At 40.0% G+C, this 17,145-nt stretch overlaps 2 protein-coding genes across 2 annotated transcripts; both read right to left on the bottom strand.

Annotated features, from left to right (window-relative positions):
• Positions 1-1,338: 1,338 nt before the first annotated feature.
• Positions 1,339-5,610, bottom strand: LOC136768826 (plasma kallikrein-like). Its single transcript, XM_066723208.1, has 5 exons — positions 5,442-5,610; positions 4,880-5,051; positions 4,018-4,238; positions 3,333-3,448; positions 1,339-2,042 (listed from the first exon to the last, which is right to left on the bottom strand). The coding sequence occupies exons 1-5, from the start codon at positions 5,491-5,493 to the stop codon at positions 1,872-1,874; spliced, it is 732 nt and encodes a 243-aa protein (XP_066579305.1). The 5' UTR covers positions 5,494-5,610; the 3' UTR covers positions 1,339-1,871.
• Positions 5,611-12,193: 6,583 nt separating this feature from the next.
• On the bottom strand, positions 12,194-16,465 carry LOC136768825 (plasma kallikrein). Its single transcript, XM_066723206.1, has 5 exons — positions 16,297-16,465; positions 15,735-15,906; positions 14,873-15,093; positions 14,188-14,303; positions 12,194-12,897 (listed from the first exon to the last, which is right to left on the bottom strand). The coding sequence occupies exons 1-5, from the start codon at positions 16,346-16,348 to the stop codon at positions 12,727-12,729; spliced, it is 732 nt and encodes a 243-aa protein (XP_066579303.1). The 5' UTR covers positions 16,349-16,465; the 3' UTR covers positions 12,194-12,726.
• Positions 16,466-17,145: the final 680 nt, after the last annotated feature.

The raw sequence follows: 17,145 nt of genomic DNA, 5'->3' as shown, positions 1-17,145 counted from the left end.
TAAACATTTTTAAAGAACATTACATATATGACTACATTGAAGAGAAAATAATATGTTTTCATGCCGCCATTGACTCACAAGCCGCAAATCAGCAAAGTGAACCTGCTCCTGTTGAGCAACTAGAATCCAACCCAACAAGACATATGGGTGTTTGTGACGTCTTTAAAACACTTGAATGTCTTTTTCATTTTTAAATCAGTCTGTCTCTTCCAGCACCTTTATCTAGAATTCATCCTACGTAAGTCTAGAAGCGAACCAGTTGGATAGACCTAGCCACAATGAAGTGAATTGTTGCTGCAATTTAATTTTATTTAAATGTATTTTTATGTTATTCAACTACGTTGCGCAAGGTGTTCTGCTGTCTTAAAATTAGCATCTTACCCAACGAGAACAAAGGGGAGATAAGGACTCCTGCTGCTGCCTGCACTGTATTGAATTACTGAGAGGTCTCTATATTACCACACATTGTAATAATATGTGATATTACTATATTATAATTTATTTTCTAACTTCCCATATTGCAAACAGCATTCTTCTACTTCTTCTTCTGATTATTAATCTACTAGTCATAATTATATCAACAACACAGCTGTATAAAATATATTAAAATTGTGAAAGTTCAAAGTATTGTCATTAAACTGCAATTATAATATTCATATTTGTAGAAATTATTACAGTGTTTATGTGTGTATGTATGTATGTATTGTGGCACGGCGTGGAGTGTGTGCCGGGTCGTCACTTTGGGTTGCTGTAATACGATGTTGTTTAGGAGAATTTGGCAGTGTTGCAGTCAATGTTCTTTCTGGGTTCATTTTCCAAGGGTTGTTGTTAGTCAAAAGTAGGTTGTGTGCCCTTGTGGTCTGTGCGTCTCTTTCTCTTCTCTCCCTTCATTCAGGCCACTCTCTCTTTCACTCTGTTTCACCTCTCTTTACAGTCCCTTTCACTACCATTTTGTGCTGAGTAGTATGTGTGATCTATTTTTATGTGGCTTGATGTGAGATAGGTGTGCAGACTTTGTACCGGCCTACAGGTGTGTGGCGTTTATTCGTCACTGTCAGGAAGCATTTGGAAAGGGAGATGGGGAACCATGTGAACCTAAAATACCTACCTTCATGCACCACTATCCGCACACTGTCACAGTACGTAAGTATATATTTATTTATATAATTTTTCTACCCAGCTGGGCCCCTTTCTAGTTCCAACAGTAAGGTTGCTTAAATGTTTTTGTGATCTTGACATCTCATATTCAGGCCTTATTGTGCACAATGCACACTCTTTGCCAGTCAGTCAGTGAGTAAGTTAATGGATCAGTACAGAAATACAGTCCCAGACCAGGTGTTTGAATGCTTTGCAGTTTTATTGAGCTGTTCAGCAGAGACACAGTACAACTGATCTCTCATAGCAGAGCAGAGCCAAGAGCAGACTCACACCAGACAGACAGAGAGAGAGGTGGGGAATGAGGAGGGGGCAGAGAGAAGAGGGAGAGAGAAAGAGAAAGAACAGTACAAAAGAAATCATACATTTCCCCCTCTCTCTCTCTGGTTCACTTTCTGCTGCACTGTTGTTGGGGCTTTTCTATCATCTCCTTTTCTCTCTCTTTCTCTCGCATCCTATTGTAAATTTTAGATACTGAAGGGAATCTCTAATATTCTTTCCTCCTCTTCCCCTCTCTTTCTCCCTCTCTAGGTGTGACTATCCCTTACAAATCCAAATGATACATACATGGCACACAAAGGCATACTCAACCCAGATCAATGTGTGGAAGACAGCTTCATATATAAATCACTTTGGGTTCTTCAGGCTTGTAAGCAGAGCAGTGCAGTGAGCTAGGCAGGAAAACAGGAGACGCTGTCCACCCTCCCCCCCAGGCTTCAGGCGAGATATTGCACCATACTCCTGATCCAGTTAACCTCTTGGGAGACTTTACTGAACAGGGTTGGCACAGACACTTTTCTGTTGCAATCTGCCTGACCCTCAGACACCACCCCATACAGGATGTACCTGTCCCCAACATAGCAGAACATAGGGCCACCCGAGTCACCCTGCAGAGAGAGAGATAGAGAGAGAGAGAGAGAGAGAGAATATGAGGGGGGATAGAGATAAATGTTAGAATACATGACTAATCCAATTACCTTAAAACTATAATTGTCATCACATCACATTCTTTATATGTTCAACACCACTCCCTCATCCCCAACATGACAAACCACATCATCAGTGCACCACAACTTCACACACTGCTCCACACTGGACTTCATGTCATCGTGTACCATCTACAGTGCTTCGCAAAGCCACATTGGTTTTGAACACAGTCAATTCCTCACAAAAGACATGGTCACTGTATTTCTACACATACACAACATTGATTACCAGCACCCTCCCTCTGTACAGGAGCCAGCACCCCCGCCTCTCCTCTACCTGTTCTTCTAAGCTCTTCCAGTTCTTCTGCTCTGCCTTCTCTCTGCCAGGATAAACCCAGGCAATGCAACGCTCTGCTGCTCCACTGCCACCCAGACGGCAAACCTTGAGGATGCCTGCCCCCATTGCCCCAGCAGCACTGTAGTCCTCTATGTCTCCAATTCCAGGCTCCAATTGAAAATATAACTTTTCACAAGCAGCATAATGACTGCTCTCCAGCAGATCAAAGGCAGTTCTCCATCCTGCACCAACTCCACACACACACCAAGCATGTCCGTACCTAGCACTGTCTGCATTGCCTTATGAAACTCCACCGGCAGCCCATCCTCTCCCTTGCAGGGCTGCTAATCATTATATGTCCATCTCAACCTCATTCATCACAAACACTTCATCGTGTCTGTGTGGTAAAAACAGTATAATCACTATCTTCATGTCCATTGAAAAGCTACAGAATGTGCTTGGTCTGGAGGGCACTTTCTGTATTTCATCCCTGACAAGAGCTTCCCAAGCTGCATCAACTGTCTCTCAATCATCTGTCTGGAAGTAAATGGCTCAACAATGGAAATATGAACTTATGTATGAGGAATAGCCATCATTTTAATTAACAATTCATTAAGCAGAATCCCCTGCTGTACTGTTTGTATCATATTCTCTCTGGACAGAAACACAACCACAACTTTGCTCATATGGGAGACTGATTTTAAATTCTCACAGCCCTCAGTGGTGACTGACTCAGTTAAGAGATGTGTTCAGAAATGCTTTTGCAGCTGTGGATACAAATTCAATGTTTACGATTTTAACAGACAACTACTTCCTACTTTGACAGGCCTTTAAAAGTCCTTTAAAATGAATCCCTACCTTGTTTACCCAAATTTAGAATAGTCATATTAGAAAGGGCTGAGTTCCCTGATTACCTGGCAGATTCTAGTTGTACTGCTCTTGCCGATGGCACAGAATGTGTCGAATCGATGTGGGTAATATCTGCCACAACTCGTGACTTCAATGTCCGCACTCACTGGATGCCACTTGTCTGACAGGGACAAAAACGACAACGGAATAAGATCTACTCCATTGCACCATGGGAATATCATGATATAAAATGACATACACTATACATAAACATGTGAACTCTGGGAAAGTGTGGCTTCTTTGAAGTACAATGTAAAAATTTTCAGTGAAATGTTCCAACTACTGGAAACCAATATAAAACCGGTGGTGCGGCCATAGCAAGAATTGTTACTTTGAAATAATACATGTGCATAAGAGATTATTCAGTTCAATCTTTCTTTCTTCACTCCAGGAATTACAATTCTCCTATTATTTTTTATTGCTCGTGTCATAGAGTCTATTTCTCCTTCTTAAATATCAGTTTTCATTCTTTGTAAAGCTAGTTATTTGTCTATGTTGTGTCCTCTGTAGTGCATTTTCTCACTCAGCATTTTGACACCATTGCTACAAATGGAGGTCACCACCACACTAATAGGGTTCACTGCCTTGGGTGTTGGTCAGCTTGGTTAATAGGGACAGAAGAAATTAACAGGGACAAATCAGCAAAGTTAGTTAAGGTGTTGTGTGTGTTGTCAACCTGTAATTCCTTACTAGAACTGCGGAGAGATTTCCAGGCAGCAACGAAGCACCGTGCATTAGATGGAGGCATGTATCTAGGATAGGGCAAAGTGATGGGAACCAAGTTGAGGGGAGTCACCAGCTCAACCAGTGCCAAGTCATAGCTGTGCCTGTAGACGTGTCTGATATTCGACACATTGCTTTCCCTAAGGTCTTTGTCCCCCCCCCAGACTCTGCTGCGGCTGATGCTAGCCCTGTGGACAATGAAAAAAAACATAGAAATAAGCACAATACAGCAGCAATTGTATGGTCACTAGTATTCTGATCCAGATGCATATCGTAAGTGGAATATTATTGAAAAGAAAAAAGAAAATTAATTTATAATCTCATGTTTTCCATGATTGCAAGTTTCAATTAGTTGGCAGAGATTAGGTGCTAAATGGACATTAGTATTTACTCAGTTCTGAAACCCAATAATTGCTGTTCCTAATGTGAATCGTTTGCCTTTCTAACTATAAAAGCACTCTGCAAGGATAGGACAGTAGTTGGTTGCAGGCTCTACAATCCACGGCCAGTCCAATCAGTGATCTCCTCCACCTTAAACCAACGACAGCCGTGGTAAGATAAGGAATAGCGAGAGTTTCGGGGGGGAGCAAGTAACGGTGCATAGCTGGTATTGCACCACATTGAGTTCCTGTGCTATACTATATTGTTCCACTTTTCCTTCTATACTTTCTACATTGGTACTAGTCTTGGAAACAACAGCAAATAGCTGTGACGACACAGTTACTGGCAGTACAGGTGGAGTTCTAGGGTTTCTATCCTATTGGGCCACTTTGTAACCAGACTGGTTGATCTCCGTTCATGTCCAGTAGGGTAGGGGATACACACTTACCCATTGAAGATGTGCTGGGCTGTCAAAACCCACTTTGCTCCAACCAGAATGCCCGGATAGATTGTCCCACTGCTTCCTGTGATGACGTCCACTCCCACAAGCCACGTCCAATGGGTTTTATAATCAAGATTCGACCCATCTATGAAAGTCCCAAAGAGAGGACTGCTGGACACTGCAGAGAGAGAGAGATGGAGAGACAAAGGGAGAGTGACGGGATGAGAGAGAAGAGGGAGGTCAATGGGTAGATGTTTAATGCAGACAAAATCCATTCACACTGCACTGAGTGTTAGAGAGAGAGAAAGAGAGTGAGCGAGATAGAGGGAAGAATAGATCGATAGACAACCATAGAGTCAGAGAAGGAGATGGCAGTTTAATGCACCCAACATTTGACTGAAATGAGCTCTACAGTGCATTTGTGCTGCACTGAGCCTGAGCGAGAATATGATAGATAGAGAGAGACATGGTGGATTACAGACTGGACATGAGTCTGAGAAAGAGAGCGGGAAGGACAGAGGAGTGACAGAGTTGATTGTGTTTGATTTCATTGGATTTCTTGTCTTACCTTCGCAGGTGTTCAGTAGCAGGACAGAGAACAGCAGCTGCAGGAAAAGCATCTTGACCCTCCTGGATTCACAATGGACACAGAGCACTGACTCTCAACAACTATGGCAGCTCACTGGTCACAGAGGATTGACTCTTCCTCACCCGACTGGACTCCACTGGAGACAACATGCTTTATGTAGATCTGAGAGGGATGCACTGGCATTGGGAGATGCCCACTAAAACACCCACAATCAGATATTACCTCCCTCCCCCTGACACAAACAAACACACACAAACACACACACACACACACACACACACACACACACACACAGCAAAAAAAGTACAGAAATGCATTTTTTCCCCATACTCATCGTGACTTGACCTTTGTACTGAGTTCTTACTTCAATCCCTACTGTCTACTGTCTACTATAATTTAGGCTATTGCCATTCTTATATGCAAGATTAACTATTGTTATTCTAACACATCCTACTGTAACTAGACTATTCTGCTGTACATTTACTATAGCTCCCCTATTGTAACATGTAGATCACTACAGATAGCTGCTGCTGCTGTTGATGTTGCTATTCTCATTTGTATTATTATTATAATTAGCATATTATAATTAGTGTTTGTGCTGGCCACCTCTATTCCGTCCATTCATTGACATTGGGTGTGGGAGTGTGTGTGTGTGTTTATGGCTCTGGTGCACAATTCTTCTGAGCATCATAAGATGCATGTCTTGACCAACTATAGTTACTGTGGTTAGGAAATAAGTGCTTTTATCTTCATAAGAAATCTTACATTAAATGAGTAAAGGGACTATCAGCAGAATTACTGTGCTGTTTCTAACTGTAACCACTGCTGGGACTTTTGCAAACTGTCGTTTCATTGCTGCTACAGACCCATATTCTGACATGACTGTTCTACTTCACTTTCCCTACACCCCCTATAATTGAGTTTTCCACCTTGTGGAGTAGCATGTTTATTACTACATTGTAATAATGCATTTATAAGGCTTTATTAATACAATGTAATTTCAATGTTAAACATGTTTGCCATGTTGTTGTTGTTGTTGTTGTTGTCAAATAATTATACTATATTGTTTTACCCAGGTTGTCTGTCAGAAATATATATTCACATAAAGCAAGAACCATAAAACAAAAATTACAAAAAGATGCACCATACAGCTGTAGTCCTAATTAAGTAAAAATGACCAAATAAGAAACATGACTATTGAACTCTTCTATTGTGGGTAATAAAATCCTTTTTATTCTCTTCTTGTTCTTTATCGGTGTTATTATAACCGATGTGGATGAATTTCTTCCTATCTGGGCCATTATTACCTTCCTGCTTCAGGTATGTGTTTGCTGGGGGTTCTGACTTCTTAGAATTGAAAGCATTGATAATTAAACAGGTGTGGTTCCTTTTATATCATTTAATTACAATATATTGTATTTCATTGTATTTTATTCTGTCACATTGCACAAGGTGTTTTGCCTTCATCAGATTAGTGTCTTGCCCAATGAGAACAGAGATAAGTGTTTGAGTTCCTGCCCGGGGAGAACTTTTTAAAGCTTATCATTGTAATACAGTTGTCTATTTTTGCAATATACCAATACAACTGTATATGTGTCAATGACATATCTATAGGCTATATCTAGAATGTCTTTATTTAATATTCTAATGTAAAAGGACCATTCTACTGTGTCTTTCACAAAACATCCTACTGAAAACAAATTATAACTAAACTCTTGTACTCTGCCATTACTAAAGCCCCCTTTCATCAGATAAGTATCTCAAGTCCCTTATTATAACACAAATATGTAACTCATATGATATGATATAACCATACAATACTGCAGCTTTCTACTCACCATTACAATAGCCCATCTTAATTGGCTGACTATTCTCCTGTGATTTTAATAAAGCCTACAGTCAAAACATAACTCTTTACGGTTACTAAAGTGCTTTTACTAAAGCCCCCATCACAACACAACTAGTCTCCTCCACTGCTGTTAGTTCAGTAAATACATGTGCAATAGGCCACTGTTTAAACATGACTATTCTACAACATCTACTCTTACCCCCTCATTGTAGCCTATTCTGCTATACTACAGCACACCACTGTATTACTGTACTGTTATCCCTATCTGAATGTTACTATTTTAACCCATCTGTTAACATAGCCTCCATTGAAACATTACTTTTCTACTGCACTGTTTTTCTACAATAACAAAGAGATGAAATATGACTTTTCTATTATACCCCCCCGTCCTCCTCTTCTTTTACTTTAGCCCCAATTATAACACAACTAATCCACTGTATTTTTACAGTTACCTACTGTATCACTGTAACCCATTCAGATATGAAGTACTTTTACCATAACGTCCTATTCTAAAATAATCATTTGTTACTGGACTATTGCCATAGCACCCTTTTACAACACAATTTTCCTACCATGCAATTACAATAGCCCAGCCATGTAACCTGACTATGTTATTATACTTAAATGATACCCCCTTTATTGTGCCTTGACTATTCTTTGGTATGTTTGCTACAAATGTGGATTACAAAATTACTTTTCTGCAGTTGTTTGATGAAGAGCACCCTAGCGCAGTATGACTAAACATTCATTTTCAAATTATATTCATTTCCAAAGACCAGGCTGATAAGAGTATGTGGTCTTGCGTCTCAGCTCTTATCTCCACTCTGCTCTTGTTGGGCAAGTTGCTTTTCTCATGATGGTGGCACAACTTGTGCAACATGGTCCAAATTAAATAAAATACAGTACAATTAAATAAAAAAAAATATATATATATATAAATATCTTAATTCGTTGATCAGCTGATTAAATAAGCCAGTAAAGTTACTGGTTAAATGAAGGGGAGCTCAGGTTGTTGTGAGGCTGTTCAAGGGTATTCAGGTTTTTGTTCCAAAAGGTCCGCTGGGTTTCTGGAGATCCCTCAACACTGCCTGCTTAACTGATGTTAAGTAAAGCTTCCAAGACATATTAAAATGATCAATTTCATTGTCTCTTCCACAACCCTTTCCCTGGATATTATCCCTTACTCTCTGCTCTTTTGTTTAAGTGTTGGATTGTTGGTTTATTGGTTTACAGAGTGCTCTCTCTGTATTCTCACAGAAGCATCTGAGTTATATTGTAGCATCTTGAAACTATAGTATTGTCGATGTATTATGCAAGTAAACCTTGCATTATATAAATCTGCCTGCCATAAATACTAATATTATTATTATGACGATGTCGAAGAAAATAACAAAGACAAAGAAAAAGAAGAGGATAAAGGAGAAGATAAAGGTTAAAACAAGAAAAGAAACAAGAATTTAAGGAATAAGAATAATTCAAAAGTAAAAGTGGTAAGACGCATATCAAGACTCATATTCCTTCTTGATGTTTAAAGATTGGTACACTAAATTAATAAAGCTTTCATAATAATAATACTAATGATTTTATTTCTGGGTGATTACAGCTGTTAAAACATGTATATATCATGATAATGAATACAATATCATTAAAATGATTAATCATACTTCAGTCATTTGTATTATTATTATTATTATTATTATTATTATTATTCACGTGAATGCATTTTAGCTTGGACACTTTTAAAGGCTAATTTGGATCCTCAGTAATACAATATAATATAATAATATTGTATAATAATACAATCATTTATATATAATTATTCTGTTTGATTTTGTACCAACCTTTATAATGCTTCATCTAAGGTCAACTTTCTCGCCATCTAGTGGGCAATGGGGCACAGACAAGACCCTAAATCAAACATTAATCACATTGATCTGTGCAAAACCATAAAGAAGTGTATTACTGCTGATGAAGATCATTGAAATCTAACTTAAAGAAACCACTGAAAATAATGTGAACATCAAAAACGCCTCCAAATATTCGAAATATTGCTCAGAAAAAAGATGTCACAACAATTAAAAACGATAGGTTGTGAACCCCGATTTTCTGAAAAACGAAGCACTGCTCAAGGAGGTGGGGTTTCTGCACACTTCCGTAGGAACCTGATGAAAAACGTCACGTTTTGCATTCGAGTCCTATCGTTATTTTTCACTGAATAACAGAATTCACACAAAAAATGATTTAATGGTGGGCCATGGGATATTCAAAGTTTTGGATATTTTTTGTATAACCCAACCCTGATCTGTACTTCTCCACAACTTTGTCCCTGATCTTTGGAGAGCTCCTTGGTCTTCATGGTGCCCCTTGCTCAGTGGTGTTGCAGACTCTGGGGCCTTTCAGAACAGGTGTGTATATACTGAGATCATGTGACACTTAGATTGCATACAGGTTGACTTTATTTTACTAATTATGTGACATCTGAAGGTAATTGGTTTCACCAGATCTTATTTAGGGGCTTCATAGCAAAGGGGGTGAATACATACCACTTTTCCATTTTTCAATTGTTTAAATTGTTTAATTTCACTTCACCAATTTGGACTATTTTGTGTATGTCCATTACATTAAATCCACATAAAAATCCATTTAAATTACAGGTTGTAAAGCAACTAAATATGAAAAATGCCAAGGGAGGTGAATAATTTCACAAGGCTGGATAGAGGCCTCCCCAAGATGTTTCCTTTTACTCCGATCTACAGCTTCCCTTTTCCATGACACACCTACACGGTTTATTATTTAATCTTACTTTTATATATGTGCTTATACCCGCCTCTGGTGGACAGACTGCTGTTGTGTTGCCACCAATGCTGTATTGAGCTGTGTGCCCGGCAATACAGGAACATGGGCATAATAATAGGGATTTGATATTAACAATAATGATGGTACTATAATAATGTTATTACTACTACTATTTCTACTACTATTAATAATAATAATGGTAATGATAAATAATACAAACACAAATACAGATACGTTGCTTTGTAGACCTTTGTAGGCACATGCCAGGGACAGCATTCTATTAGATTTGCATTTGTTAGCTCATTTGGACTAGGATGTATGCTAATAATAATAATTAATAATAAATAATAGACATAATCAAAAACAACAGTGATAAAAGGGATCATATCAGTTGGGTCATCTGTGCTTGATGCATGTTGGGTTTCTGGAGACATGCACGTCTTCCTGCACTTGAGACCACTTGAGTCTGTTACAATCTGATCACTACAGGAAGAAGCATAGATAGGATCTCCCTGTCTCACTTCACAGATGTATCATGCAGCCCCAGCAAAGATACACACACAATTTACACTCTTCCATATTGTCTATAACATTATTTTATTCATCTATTTATGTATGTATTCCTTCACATTTATATTTGTAACACCCTTCTTATAATATAGTATTAATTCAGGTAATCAAGTGCAACAATTGTAATAAAGTAAACATAGAACTCATTGTTGTTGTGACAACAGACGTGTTTCTTGTTTAAACATTTTTAAAGAACATTACATATATGACTACATTGAAGAGAAAATAATATGTTTTCATGCCGCCATTGACTCACAAGCCGCAAATCAGCAAAGTGAACCTGCTCCTGTTGAGCAACTAGAATCCAACCCAACAAGACATATGGGTGTTTGTGAGGTCTTTAAAACACTTGAATGTCTTTTTCATTTTTAAATCAGTCTGTCTCTTCCAGCACCTTTATCTAGAATTCATCCTATGTAAGTCTAGAAGCGAACCAGTTGGATAGACCTAGCCACAATGAAGTGAATTGTTGCTGCAATTTAATTTTATTTAAATGTATTTTTATGTTATTCAACAACGTTGCACAAGGTGTTCTGCTGTCTTAAAATTAGCATCTTACCCAACGAGAACAAAGGGGAGATAAGGACTCCTGCTGCTGCCTGCACTGTATTGAATTACTGAGAGGTCTCTATATTACCACACATTGTAATAATATGTGATATTACTATATTATAATTTATTTTCTAACTTCCCATATTGCAAACAGCATTCTTCTACTTCTTCTTCTGATTATTAATCTACTAGTCATAATTATATCAACAACACAGCTGTATAAAATATATTAAAATTGTGAAAGTTCAAAGTATTGTCATTAAACTGCAATTATAATATTAATTTTTGTAGAAATTATTACAGTGTTTATGTGTGTATGTATGTATGTATTGTGGCACGGCGTGGAGTGTGTGCCGGGTCGTCACTTTGGGTTGCTGTAATACGATGTTGTTTAGGAGAATTTGGCAGTGTTGCAGTCAATGTTCTTTCTGGGTTCATTTTCCAAGGGTTGTTGTTAGTCAAAAGTAGGTTGTGTGCCCTTGTGGTCTGTGCGTCTCTTTCTCTTCTCTCCCTTCATTCAGGCCACTCTCTCTTTCACTCTGTTTCACCTCTCTTTACAGTCCCTTTCACTACCATTTTGTGCTGAGTAGTATGTGTGATCTATTTTTATGTGGCTTGATGTGAGATAGGTGTGCAGACTTTGTACCGGCCTACAGGTGTGTGGCGTTTATTCGTCACTGTCAGGAAGCATTTGGAAAGGGAGATGGGGAACCATGTGAGCCTAAAATACCTACCTTCATGCACCACTATCCGCACACTGTCACAGTATGGAAGTATATATTTATTTATATAATTTTTCTACCCAGCTGGGCCCCTTTCTAGTTCCAACAGTAAGGCTGCTTAAATGTTTTTGTGATCTTGACATCTCATATTCAGGCCTTACTGTGCACAATGCACACTCTTTGCCAGTCAGTCAGTGAGTAAGTTAATGGATCAGTACAGAAATACAGTCCCAGACCAGGTGTTTGAATGCTTTGCAGTTTTATTGAGCTGTTCAGCAGAGACACAGTACAACTGATCTCTCATAGCAGAGCAGAGCCAAGAGCAGACTCACACCAGACAGACAGAGAGAGAGGTGGGAAATGAGGAGGGGGCAGAGAGAAGAGGGAGAGAGAAAGAGAAAGAACAGTACAAAAGAAATCATACATTTCCCCCTCTCTCTGTCTGGTTCACTTTCTGCTGCACTGTTGTTGGGGCTTTTCTATCATCTCCTTTTCTCTCTCTTTCTCTCGCATCCTATTGTAAATTTTAGATACTGAAGGGAATCTCTAATATTCTTTCCTCCTCTTCCCCTCTCTTTCTCCCTCTCTAGGTGTGACTATCCCTTACAAACCCAAATGATACATACATGGCACACAAAGGCATACTCAACCCAGATCAATGTGTGGAAGACAGCTTCATATATAAATCACTTTGGGTTCTTCAGGCTTGTAAGCAGAGCAGTGCAGTGAGCTAGGCAGGAAAACAGGAGACGCTGTCCACCCTCCCCCCCAGGCTTCAGGCGAGATATTGCACCATACTCCTGATCCAGTTAACCTCTTGGGAGACTTTACTGAACAGGGTTGGCACAGACACTTTTCTGTTGCAATCTGCCTGACCCTCAGACACCACCCCATACAGGATGTACCTGTCCCCAACATAGCAGAACATAGGGCCACCCGAGTCACCCTGCAGAGAGAGAGATAGAGAGAGAGAGAGAGAGAGAGAATATGAGGGGGGATAGAGATAAATGTTAGAATACATGACTAATCCAATTACCTTAAAACTATAATTGTCATCACATCACATTCTTTATATGTTCAACACCACTCCCTCATCCCCAACATGACAAACCACATCATCAGTGCACCACAACGTCACACACTGCTCCACACTGGACTTCATGTCATCGTGTACCATCTACAGTGCTTCGCAAAGCCACATTGGTTTTGAACGCAGTCAATTCCTCACAAAAGACATGGTCACTGTATTTCTACACATACACAACATTGATTACCAGCACCCTCCCTCTGTACAGGAGCCAGCACCCCCGCCTCTCCTCTACCTGTTCTTCTAAGCTCTTCCAGTTCTTCTGCTCTGCCTTCTCTCTGCCAGGATAAACCCAGGCAATGCAACGCTCTGCTGCTCCACTGCCACCCAGACGGCAAACCTTGAGGATGCCTGCCCCCATTGCCCCAGCAGCACTGTAGTCCTCTATGTCTCCAATTCCAGGCTCCAATTGAAAATATAACTTTTCACAAGCAGCATAATGACTGCTCTCCAGCAGATCAAAGGCAGTTCTCCATCCTGCACCAACTCCACACACACACCAAGCATGTCCGTACCTAGCACTGTCTGCATTGCCTTATGAAACTCCACCGGCAGCCCATCCTCTCCCTTGCAGGGCTGCTAATCATTATATGTCCATCTCAACCTCATTCATCACAAACACTTCATCGTGTCTGTGTGGTAAAAACAGTATAATCACTATCTTCATGTCCATTGAAAAGCTACAGAATGTGCTTGGTCTGGAGGGCACTTTCTGTATTTCATCCCTGACAAGAGCTTCCCAAGCTGCATCAACTGTCTCTCAATCATCTGTCTGGAAGTAAATGGCTCAACAATGGAAATATGAACTTATGTATGAGGAATAGCCATCATTTTAATTAACAATTCATTAAGCAGAATCCCCTGCTGTACTGTTTGTATCATATTCTCTCTGGACAGAAACACAACCACAACTTTGCTCATATGGGAGACTGATTTTAAATTCTCACAGCCCTCAGTGGTGACTGACTCAGTTAAGAGATGTGTTCAGAAATGCTTTTGCAGCTGTGGATACAAATTCAATGTTTACGATTTTAACAGACAACTACTTCCTACTTTGACAGGCCTTTAAAAGTCCTTTAAAATGAATCCCTACCTTGTTTACCCAAATTTAGAATAGTCATATTAGAAAGGGCTGAGTTCCCTGATTACCTGGCAGATTCTAGTTGTACTGCTCTTGCCGATGGCACAGAATGTGTCGAATCGATGTGGGTAATATCTGCCACAACTCGTGACTTCAATGTCCGCACTCACTGGATGCCACTTGTCTGACAGGGACAAAAACGACAACGGAATAAGATCTACTCCATTGCACCATGGGAATATCATGATATAAAATGACATACACTATACATAAACATGTGAACTCTGGGAAAGTGTGGCTTCTTTGAAGTACAATGTAAAAATTTTCAGTGAAATGTTCCAACTACTGGAAACCAATATAAAACCGGTGGTGCGGCCATAGCAAGAATTGTTACTTTGAAATAATACATGTGCATAAGAGATTATTCAGTTCAATCTTTCTTTCTTCACTCCAGGAATTACAATTCTCCTATTATTTTTTATTGCTCGTGTCATAGAGTCTATTTCTCCTTCTTAAATATCAGTTTTCATTCTTTGTAAAGCTAGTTATTTGTCTATGTTGTGTCCTCTGTAGTGCATTTTCTCACTCAGCATTTTGACACCATTGCTACAAATGGAGGTCACCACCACACTAATAGGGTTCACTGCCTTGGGTGTTGGTCAGCTTGGTTAATAGGGACAGAAGAAATTAACAGGGACAAATCAGCAAAGTTAGTTAAGGTGTTGTGTGTGTTGTCAACCTGTAATTCCTTACTAGAACTGCGGAGAGATTTCCAGGCAGCAACGAAGCACCGTGCATTAGATGGAGGCATGTATCTAGGATAGGGCAAAGTGATGGGAACCAAGTTGAGGGGAGTCACCAGCTCAACCAGTGCCAAGTCATAGCTGTGCCTGTAGACGTGTCTGATATTCGACACATTGCTTTCCCTAAGGTCTTTGTCCCCCCCCCAGACTCTGCTGCGGCTGATGCTAGCCCTGTGGACAATGAAAAAAAACATAGAAATAAGCACAATACAGCAGCAATTGTATGGTCACTAGTATTCTGATCCAGATGCATATCGTAAGTGGAATATTATTGAAAAGAAAAAAGAAAATTAATTTATAATCTCATGTTTTCCATGATTGCAAGTTTCAATTAGTTGGCAGAGATTAGGTGCTAAATGGACATTAGTATTTACTCAGTTCTGAAACCCAATAATTGCTGTTCCTAATGTGAATCGTTTGCCTTTCTAACTATAAAAGCACTCTGCAAGGATAGGACAGTAGTTGGTTGCAGGCTCTACAATCCACGGCCAGTCCAATCAGTGATCTCCTCCACCTTAAACCAACGACAGCCGTGGTAAGATAAGGAATAGCGAGAGTTTCGGGGGGGAGCAAGTAACGGTGCATAGCTGGTATTGCACCACATTGAGTTCCTGTGCTATACTATATTGTTCCACTTTTCCTTCTATACTTTCTACATTGGTACTAGTCTTGGAAACAACAGCAAATAGCTGTGACGACACAGTTACTGGCAGTACAGGTGGAGTTCTAGGGTTTCTATCCTATTGGGCCACTTTGTAACCAGACTGGTTGATCTCCGTTCATGTCCAGTAGGGTAGGGGATACACACTTACCCATTGAAGATGTGCTGGGCTGTCAAAACCCACTTTGCTCCAACCAGAATGCCCGGATAGATTGTCCCACTGCTTCCTGTGATGACGTCCACTCCCACAAGCCACGTCCAATGGGTTTTATAATCAAGATTCGACCCATCTATGAAAGTCCCAAAGAGAGGACTGCTGGACACTGCAGAGAGAGAGAGATGGAGAGACAAAGGGAGAGTGACGGGATGAGAGAGAAGAGGGAGGTCAATGGGTAGATGTTTAATGCAGACAAAATCCATTCACACTGCACTGAGTGTTAGAGAGAGAGAAAGAGAGTGAGCGAGATAGAGGGAAGAATAGATCGATAGACAACCATAGAGTCAGAGAAGGAGATGGCAGTTTAATGCACCCAACATTTGACTGAAATGAGCTCTACAGTGCATTTGTGCTGCACTGAGCCTGAGCGAGAATATGATAGATAGAGAGAGACATGGTGGATTACAGACTGGACATGAGTCTGAGAAAGAGAGCGGGAAGGACAGAGGAGTGACAGAGTTGATTGTGTTTGATTTCATTGGATTTCTTGTCTTACCTTCGCAGGTGTTCAGTAGCAGGACAGAGAACAGCAGCTGCAGGAAAAGCATCTTGACCCTCCTGGATTCACAATGGACACAGAGCACTGACTCTCAACAACTATGGCAGCTCACTGGTCACAGAGGATTGACTCTTCCTCACCCGACTGGACTCCACTGGAGACAACATGCTTTATGTAGATCTGAGAGGGATGCACTGGCATTGGGAGATGCCCACTAAAACACCCACAATCAGATATTACCTCCCTCCCCCTGACACAAACAAACACACACAAACACACACACACACACACACACACACACACACACACACAGCAAAAAAAGTACAGAAATGCATTTTTTCCCCATACTCATCGTGACTTGACCTTTGTACTGAGTTCTTACTTCAATCCCTACTGTCTACTGTCTACTATAATTTAGGCTATTGCCATTCTTATATGCAAGATTAACTATTGTTATTCTAACACATCCTACTGTAACTAGACTATTCTGCTGTACATTTACTATAGCTCCCCTATTGTAACATGTAGATCACTACAGATAGCTGCTGCTGCTGTTGATGTTGCTATTCTCATTTGTATTATTATTATAATTAGCATATTATAATTAGTGTTTGTGCTGGCCACCTCTATTCCGTCCATTCATTGACATTGGGTGTGGGAGTGTGTGTGTGTGTTTATGGCTCTGGTGCACAATTCTTCTGAGCATCATAAGATGCATGTCTTGACCAACTATAGTTACTGTGGTTAGGAAATAAGTGCTTTTATCTTCATAAGAAATCTTACATTAAATGAGTAAAGGGACTATCAGCAGAATTACTGTGCTGTTTCTAACTGTAACCACTGCTG

The sequence above is a fragment of the Amia ocellicauda genome, chromosome 14, assembly GCF_036373705.1.
Source record: "Amia ocellicauda isolate fAmiCal2 chromosome 14, fAmiCal2.hap1, whole genome shotgun sequence".
Taxonomy (NCBI): Eukaryota; Metazoa; Chordata; class Actinopteri; order Amiiformes; family Amiidae; genus Amia; species Amia ocellicauda.
Note: the sequence above shows the minus strand (reverse complement) of the source record. Positions and strands in the feature narration are given on the sequence as shown.

Bases quoted from the DNA above. Each gene is read 5' to 3' on its own strand.
- LOC136768826 (XM_066723208.1), bottom strand. From the start codon at position 5,493: ATGCTTTTCCTGCAGCTGCTGTTCTCTGTCCTGCTACTGAACACCTGC. The intron at 3,449-4,017 runs GTAAGGAATTAC...TGTCCCTGTCAG, and splicing joins GAAATCTCTCCGCAGTTCTA to ACAAGTGGCATCCAGTGAGT. The intron at 2,043-3,332 runs GTAATCAGGGAA...CTCTCTCTGCAG, and splicing joins GTACAACTAGAATCTGCCAG to GGTGACTCGGGTGGCCCTAT.
- LOC136768825 (XM_066723206.1), bottom strand. From the start codon at position 16,348: ATGCTTTTCCTGCAGCTGCTGTTCTCTGTCCTGCTACTGAACACCTGC. The intron at 15,907-16,296 runs GTAAGACAAGAA...CTCTCTCTGCAG, and splicing joins GCTACTGAACACCTGCGAAG to TGTCCAGCAGTCCTCTCTTT. The intron at 14,304-14,872 runs GTAAGGAATTAC...TGTCCCTGTCAG, and splicing joins GAAATCTCTCCGCAGTTCTA to ACAAGTGGCATCCAGTGAGT.